An 8,980-nucleotide genomic window follows, 5' to 3' on the forward strand; every position below is an offset into this window, starting at 1 on the left:
TTTCCCTTTCGGGGTGTCAGCCACCTGAAACTTTTAGCTAGTGAGAGGGTTTTTTGTCTGTAATGTAAATTTGGTTACTGATTTACTATGCTTGCTTTCTATATTTTGGGTACTTAGTTTGACATAGGGAAGTAAGGATTATAGGCATGGGGAAGTGAGCAGTGCAGGCAAAGGTGGGACTTCATTGTTTGAGGAACAAGGTTAATGTTTCTGTGGTGGTGAGCAGTTCTTGAATGAGAATCCAAGGTTGACTCCAGGTCCTAGAGGCATACAAGTTCCAGATTTTTGTGCCCAACACTGTAGGAGCAGATTTGCAGAATTTTATGGGAAATTTATCCAGATGCGTAAATGGCCGAATATCCTCAGAAGCCAATCATTCTGCACTGTCGATACCCCCTCCAGCAAGTTGCAGAAATAGCAGTAGGGGGAGGCCACTCCCATTTTTATAAAGAAAAATAAAATAGTATATTCACATGAAAGCCACTGAAGGTAGATTAGATATTCCTATTACCAAATTGCCAATAAAATGCCTGGGGTAATAATGATTATCTTTAAAATCTCAAAGTTGTTGTAACTGAAAACTTTGAGTTTGCTGGGTTAAATGCTAAAAATTATTAAATATCAAGGTATTTTGAAATAACAAGATACTGAAATATTAATCTGAGTTTGCCTCATATGGAGAAACTAGAGAATGGATTTGAATCTGCTAATGGTAAGTCTTGTATTTTATTTAAAACTAGAGACCAGGTGCATGAAATATGTGCACTTGGGGGGCGGGCATCCCTCAGCCTAGCCTGCACCCTCTCACAGTCCGGGAGCCCTCAGGGGATGTCTGACCTATGGCTTAGGCCAGTGGTCGGCAAACTGCAGCTTGCAAGCCACATGCAGCTCACGAGCCACGGTTTGCCACTCTGTTGACTAATGAGTTTGCCGACCACTGGGATAGGGGCTTAAGCACAAGGAACAACAATAGCCTGTAATTATTGGAATCGAGAGTCTAGGTCAGTTTGCCGACCACTGGCTTAGGCCCACTCCCTGGGGAGTGGGCCTAAGTCATCAGTTGGACATCCTTAGTGCTGCCACTTGCCAGTGGTGAGCCTGGCTTCTGGCTGAGGGGCACTCCCCTTGTGGGAGCGCACTGACCACCACGGGGCAGCTCCTGCGTTGAGCGCCGGCCCCTTGGTGGTCAGTGAGCACCATAGTGACCAGTTGTTCCGCCATTCCATCGATTTGCATATTATTATTATTATTATTATTATTATTATTATTATATAGGATATCTCTTAAAAATGTGAATGTATTGCTAATCTGAGGAAACATGTCACCTAAATATTAAGGTTTCTAAGGCTTAAAAATTCTAAATAATTGGAAAGAAATTATGGTTTTGGTGTCATTTTGAAGGAAAAAGAAAGTGGGCTCTGAAAGTTGTAAGGTTTGGGAGGAAAGGAAGTTATATAAATGACACAGGCAAGTAAGCCAGGACAAGTGAACAGGGAAACTGAGATGGTTAAACAGCAATTTGGAGCTATCTAGTAAATCCCATCTTACCTAAACCAAGGACACTTAACAGTAAATGATTTGCATTTTGCTTCCCTAACCAAAGGTCAAATCGCTTATATCTACAAACTCAGGGAAACAGATAGCAGAAATCCAAATAGTGTCATTTGCTGGCCACACCCAAGAACAAATGAAGTTAAAACTTTTTCTTGACCTAGAATTGGCTTTAGGTCATTCCAATAGGCCCTGGAATGCCTCAAGATCTTTCTACAATGGAGACTAGGGACCAATTTCTTAAGAAGTATGTACTGAGTATCTCTTCTACTTTAATCTCTCTCCGTGTTGACCAAACAGCAAAATAATCAGGTTAGAAGGCCTCCTGGCCCAAGGCCCTCCTCTTGAGCTCCTGGCTCAATGCCATTCACCAGGAGACTATGTTCTGGTCAAGACATAGAGGGAAACAAGTTGGGACCCTCCTGGGAAGAACCCTGCCTTGTCTTGCTTACCACTGAGACTGCTGTTCAGACTGCAGAACGAGGTTGGACCCATCACCAGAGAAGCTGGTGGTTAAGGGCTGACCACCAGCTTCTCTGGGTGGAGACACCTCAACTTGGATGGCCATACCAAGAAATAGCCCCTGGAAATTAACACTAAAGAAACTGTAAGCTGTCTATATGCTTTAGGGTTCTGGCAAATTGCGGGGGCTTACAATGTGGGCTGGGGAAATGTGCACAATCCGGATCATGCTTACCCAGTTAAGTCTATTGATTATAGATAACTTGAATGACTTGAATATTTCAGCCTTTAGGCCAAGAGATTGGCTAGGGCTAGGTTTAGGAGTAGATGTCCTGGACAAGATCCCCTGGGAAGGTTTGCTCCGAGACTGGTAGCCCCACCCAAGGACATTGCCACTGCCACTACCATACAAATAGAAGTAGGATATAAGGAAACGAATGCCTGGGTGGAATGGACTAAATATTCTGTACATTGCCTAAATGAAAGTGAATGTTACACTTGCACGGCAGGAAGGCAGGAGGCCCACGTGGTCCCATTTCCATTCAGATGGACCTTAGACAGTAACGGGATGGAATGTATGCTTGCCCTGTGTCAGGAGAAAACTGCCTGGGGAAACACTTCCTATAAGACTCTCTTCCTGTTGTTCCCATCCAATAGAGGTAAAGAGCAAGAATCCCCCAAAACGATCCAGCCCCCGTCCTCCAATGTAAACTATACCTCCTGTCTCTCAAGGTGGGGAAAGAGTACTTGGAGTTTATGGGAAATTTATCCAAATGCGTAAATGGCCGAGTATCCTCAGAAGCCAATCATTCTGCACTGTCGATACCCCCTGCTGATGTGTGATGGTTTTATGGGGGACCATTACTTGTGGCCTTGCCCAGCACCTGGAACAGAACTTGCATGCTCATACAGTTGGCTATCCCCTTCACTTTGGCATATTGTAAACCTTTTTCAATGGACAGACTAAGAAGAGAGGCCAGGGGGCTCCTTTGATCCCCATATTTACACAGATCCCACTGGGGTTCCAGAAGGATTGCCAAGGAGTTTAAGGCTAGAAATCAGATTGCTGCAGGATTTGAATCTGTCCTGTTCTGGTGGTCCACTGTAATCAAGAATGTGGGTTGGATTAATTATATTTACTATAACCAGCAAAGGATTGTTAACTATACTCGAGATGCAGTTAAAGGTATAGCCGAACAACTAGATGCCACCAGCAGGGTGACGTGGGAGGATAGGTTGGCCTTGGAAAGGATTCTGGCAGAAAAAAGGAGGAGTATGTGTAATGTTGGGGGGCCAGTGTTGTACATTCATCCCTGACATTCATCACAGCCAAAGGGAACCATCACTGAGCCCTAGAGGGATTAACAACTCTAGCTAATGAGTGAGCTGGGAATCCTGGAACTGAGGATCCTTTCTCTGATCCACTAGAGCAGTGGTCGGCAAACTGCGGCTCGCAAGCCACGGTTTGCCACTCTGTTGACTAATGAGTTTGCCAACCACTGACCTAGACTCTCAATTCCAATAATTACAGGCTGTTGTTGTTCTTTGTGATTAAGCCCCTATCCCAGTGGTTGGCAAACTCATTAGTCAACAGAGTGGCAAACCGCGGCTCGTGTGCCGCATGTGGCTCGCAAGCCACAGTTTGCCGACCACTGCACTAGAGCAATGGTTCAGAAAGTGGAAGGAAATGATGATATCCATGCTCACCCCTCTGATGATCAGGTTAGGAGTTACAGTGACGGGATGGTGTATCATCCCATGCACTAGGGGTCTTATTCAAAGGTTAATGGAAACCGTGTTGACCAAACAGCTAAATAATCTCCTCTTAGACAATGCAGAGCAGGAATGTTAGTTGAGTTTGAAGAAAAGAGTTAAATAAGAAAAGTGGGGAATTGTGGGAATAAATAAGTAATCTTTTCTGTCAAAGAAGGGATTTTAGGCAGCCGCCATTTTGGCCCATGTGACTTACAGCTCCCTGGGGCCACCATTTGAAGCAGCAAAGATCAGCCCCTCCCTTTTTCCTTTAAATTAGCCAATGGCTCAAGAATATGAGCCTAAGCTCTGACCAATCAAGAGTGAGGAACAGATGACTTGCGTCAGACATAAAATCGGGAGCAGATGGCCTGCTCAGTGGGCGTGTTGCCAGACCCTGTGTGTGCACACCTCCTGCAGGAGTAAAGGTATTACCTTGCTGTCTGGCTCCTGAGTATCCTTTGTCTTCTGCCAGGACCCCTGGTTTTGGGGCTCGCCTTCTTTCTAACATCATGCAGACCCCACGCACAATGAACTGATGGCTGCAGCTGGGAACACATGCAAACATGGAACAGAAACTCTGGGCAACACTTTAGTCCTGCTAAAGACACCACTGGGCTTTTTCCTTGGTGAGGTGAAGGGAAATGGGACTTTGGAAACTCAAGGATGTGATTTCATGCAAATAAATGCCACTCATTCTCCCATGGGAGTCTCAGAAAATTCCTTTTCTGGTGACATTGCAAGAGCTCCACTTCCACCAGCAACCAGTGGGGACACAGAGAGCTCCCCACCAATAGCATTATATTTATTTTTTCCCATTTGCTTTGTTCAAATCAGGATCTAAATATGCTCCACACATTGTATTTGAATGATACATTTCTCAAATGTTAAGAATGTAATATTGCTTTATTTTTAAAAATTCGTTTGCTAAGGAAATGGAGTCATTTGTCCTATAGTGTCCCACCTTCTAGACTTTGCTGATTATATTGCTGTGTTGTAACATAAAATATCTTCATCCCTGATATTTCCTGCAAATTGGTAGCATAATGTTAATCAGAGGTTCTCAAAGTGTTTTGACCTCATGACACTTTTACACTTAAAAATTATTAAAGACCCCAAACTATTTTTATTCATATGAATTACTGATATTTATAATATTAGATGTTAAAACTATTTTAAAAATATTTATTTACTATCTAGTTTTGATCATTTTCAGAAAACTGCCCCCAAAAATGCCCATATGAGAATGACAAGTTTTTCTCTCAGTCCATTTTTCAAATAAGAATTGTGTTTCATGAAAACTGTAGGTTAAAACTGTTACAAATGCTTTTTCTTGTGACAAACATTGTATTTTATTATGCAGACTTCCCATTTAGTCATACAGGATATCAAAATAAATATATCCAAGGTTTTAGACTTGATAAAATCAATTATTTTTACCGTTTCATCAAGTTCATCCAGGACAGTTTTTCAGTAAAAATGTCTTGTTTCTTGCAAGTGCATGGATATGGAGAACACAGGTTGATGCTACTGCCTTGATTAATGCTGATGCATCAGAACTTTTACCCACCCTGCTTTCGTCCCATAGTGCGAATGTCAACACAGTAAAAAAGACAAATAACATCTTGGTATCATTATGAAAGTTACAACTTCACGGTCTCCCTGGAAGGATCTACCAGTCACAATCTGAGAATGCCATTTTGAAGTGTCAAATGGCCAGAGGTGCCAGAGGAAGGCACGGCTAATCTGCTGTTCCTTCCTGGCTTACCCACTGAGTTACAAGACCGCTGTAACAGCAACTCTGAACCACTGTTCTTTCCCTTAGTTCTAATTGTTTCTTTTTCCTCAGCTAATACTTGGTTCTCAGCAATAATTCCTATTTCTATAACCACCCGACTTTTACTAAGTTCTTTCTTTTTATTTATTCTTAAAATACAAGGTTTAAAGAAAAATATATATACAGGAAAAAATGAAACATATTCATACATATGCCTAGAGGGGCCAGTACTTGGCAGATTGCTAAAAAATACATTATCAACGTTTTTCTTATCTATTCAATGCCACATTTTCTAAACCACATAACATAAGAATTTGTGCCAAAGGCTACCTTCATTCCAGGAAGTTTTTCAGAATAAGAAAACCGGGCATAGGATTATAAAGTCCAAACTGCACCCGTTCCTAAGGAAAGTGCTGGCCTGCTAACGGAAAAGAAGTAATATCTGGGGCAATTCCCAGCCATTGCCCAGAATAATCTATTACCCATGGCACAAACCTCCTTGAACCAATGCCAAGCCCTTTCCCGGTATCCCTGTCCTGGTCCACATGCCTGCTATTCATTTCAAGGCCACACCATCAGACTCTCTTATAAAGGCCGAGTCTTTTCTGACTTGACCAACCATCCCAGATATAGTACCTGCAAAACAGGTAAGTGGGAGCTGAGAGGAGGTGAGAGCCATGGCAGGGGTTTACCTCACACATTTGGGGAAATGCTATAGGAGGATTCTGGTCTTCAAAGAACATCAGTCCTAGGGGTAAGAGGGTGTACAGATTCTCCAATTATTTCCAGAATCATAAAAGGGGATAGATGTCACCAAGATCAATTTATTTCTAGGAGTGTTGTCAAAGGAAAAGACAAGAGGGAGAACAGAGGGGTCCCTACATGCCCTCTCTCTGACCACACTTCTTGAATGATCTCTGATTGCTTCTTCAAGTCACAGGTATTGTACATCGCTGCCTGCCATGGCCCTGCACAGCGTGTCCTGGGTGCTGCTGATGCTTCTATCTCAGGTGCAAGGTGAGCTTTCTCTGCCTCCAGCACTGGGTTCCCTGTGAATGCCCAGGGCCAAGAAGTGAAGGAAGCCTCCTGTGATGCATGTGGCAATGGTGAGGTATCTCCTCACACAGTGAAACTGCCTGCCATTCCTCCATCGTCACTCCTTCCTTCAGGGTAACTCATGGTGGCGGGCACCACAGTGGTCCATTAACAGTGGAATGAGATGGTTCCCATTTTGTGAGTGGACTTTGGCAGGATGAAGAGAGAAAGCAGGAAGGGTCAGTGGTGAGAGAAGCAGGAGAATTATTGGAGGACTTGGTGTGAGAACATCAGCGCCGAGTGGGGGAAGTATTGGACTTTTGAATAAAGGGGGAGGGTAGAACAAAAAGGGATGCTTCTTCATTTAATGGGGCTAGTTCAAGATCAAGAAATCTTGAAAGTGTTGGAAATGATGAGAGACAGGCAAGAGTTTGATGTTCATTCCCCCAAGAACTGGCTCACAAATATTCCCACAGTCAGTCCCAACACCCATCCCCACACTTTGTTTCACTCCATCCCTCTCTCTTACCTCCATCCACCCCAGGTGAAGAGTCCAAGAAGGAACTTCACTCTCCACGGAGCAACTGTCCCGAAGGCTCCTATTCCCATCGCTTCTACTGCTATGCTTTGTTTATGACACCAAAATCCTGGGCTGACGCAGATGTGAGTAGGTGCATTTACAGGTAGAAGTATTACATTAGGGACAGGAGGGAGAGGGGATGATCTCCATTTTCCAGACTTTTTTGGGAGTGAGAATGAGCACACTCATCTTTTACACACAGACCTCTTCTTACCCCTCAGCCCTGCCCTACCCCCAGTGATGTCTCAGCCTCCTCCTCAGTCTGTCTCTTCCCCACACAGATTGCCTGCCAGAAGCGACCCTCGGGGTTCCTTGCGTCTGTGCTCAGTGCGTCTGAGGCATCCTTCTTGGCTTCTGTGGTCAAGAGCAATTCGAACACCTGCCCAGACGTCTGGATTGGGATTCATGATCCCACACAGGTGCGGTGACATCGCTTGCCAGTTATCTCTGAAGCTGCTGTGGTCATTCAGGCCCACTCTCTGTCCCTGTGCCTGCCCAGAGAACTCCAGAGCTCAGAGATCTGCAGGGACATTTGGGGGAAAGGGAGGACCTGGAGGCCAGGTGAAGAGCTGAGTTCTGTGAAGGTCAATAGTCTCCAAGTAGTCTCCAGCTGAAGTTAATCTGCCTCTTGTCCAGATTTGTATACAATTCAGACATGACACCCTGTAATTCAGTTCTCTGAGCTTCAGCGAGGAATCCTACATGAAAATGAGATGCATTTTTCCTTGTAGAATAGCCAGTACCTTTGAGGTTCAGGGTGTAATTATAAATTCACTGCCAATTGTTGTCCAGCCAGTAACTTGTTACTCTGAGTGGTTCCATTGGTCTTTATGATTATTGACTTTTGGACTTACCAATAGGAGCAAGGAATTAGGAAAGAGGAAAGCTCCGTGACAACATATGGAATAGCAGACCAAATTCCATGATCCTGAGGAGGGGACCAGGTGTTCACCTGAGGGGATCATGCATAAAGAACTCTAATGACCACTCAACCTTACCTGGCTCCATCCTCTACTCTGTAGGGCTATGAGCCCAATGCAGGTGGATGGGAGTGGAGTAATAATGATGTGCTGAATTACCTTGCCTGGGAGAGAAATCCTGCCACCACTTCAAAACCTGACTACTGCGGAAGCCTATCACGAAACTCAGGTAAGAAAGAGAAGAGCTACCTTCTGGCCAACCTTTCCATCCCCTTGTCCCCCGTTTCTGGGCCTAACCTTCAGGGAATTCTCCTGAACCAGAAAATTCAGTGTTGGTTTGTCTTCTCCCATCTCCTTTCATCTCTCCTTTCTGTGAGTTTCCTTCCCCTGGAGAGGGTCACTGGTGATGATGAGGGCGGGGCTTTGAATCCTAGGCCAGAGTCTGGGATGTCTTTCCTTTGAGCCCTGAGCTCCACCAGCCCCATTCACCTTAGCTCTTCTCTCTCTCCAGGATATCTGAAATGGAAAGATAATAACTGTCTTCAGAAGTTACCCTATATCTGCAAGTTCAAGAATTAGGTGAGTCCAGCAGGTGTGGCTCAGTGGTTGAGCATCAATCTATGAACCAGGAGGTCTCAGTTCGATTCCCCGTCGGGACACATGCCCAAGTGGCGGGCTCCATCCCTGGTGTGGGGTATGCAGGAGACAGCCCAATCAATGATTCTCTCTCATGATTGCTGTTTCTATCTCTCTTTCCCTCTCCCCTCCTCTCTGAAATCAATTAAAAAAAAAAAAAGAATTAGGTCAGGTGGGAGCCAGTGGCCTGAGTTTGGGATGCAGCTCATCGTGGGACCAAGTGAGGACCCACCAGAAAGGAATATTTTTTCGCACACCCTCAACCCG

At 44.6% G+C, this 8,980-nt stretch overlaps 1 protein-coding gene across 1 annotated transcript; it reads left to right on the forward strand.

Annotated features, from left to right (window-relative positions):
* Positions 1-2,794: 2,794 nt before the first annotated feature.
* LOC308256641 (lithostathine-like) lies at positions 2,795-8,656 on the forward strand (the record flags this gene model as incomplete). The annotated part of the gene is made up of 7 exons (XM_080684938.1): positions 2,795-2,850; positions 3,042-3,248; positions 6,483-6,559; positions 7,122-7,240; positions 7,439-7,576; positions 8,180-8,306; positions 8,589-8,656. 7 exons carry the CDS (start codon positions 2,795-2,797, stop codon positions 8,654-8,656), a joined length of 792 nt encoding a protein of 263 aa, XP_080541064.1.
* Between the last annotated feature and the right edge of the window lie 324 nt (positions 8,657-8,980).

Source organism: Plecotus auritus (assembly GCF_963455305.1).
Source record: "Plecotus auritus genome assembly, chromosome: 8".
NCBI lineage: Eukaryota > Metazoa > Chordata > Mammalia > Chiroptera > Vespertilionidae > Plecotus > Plecotus auritus.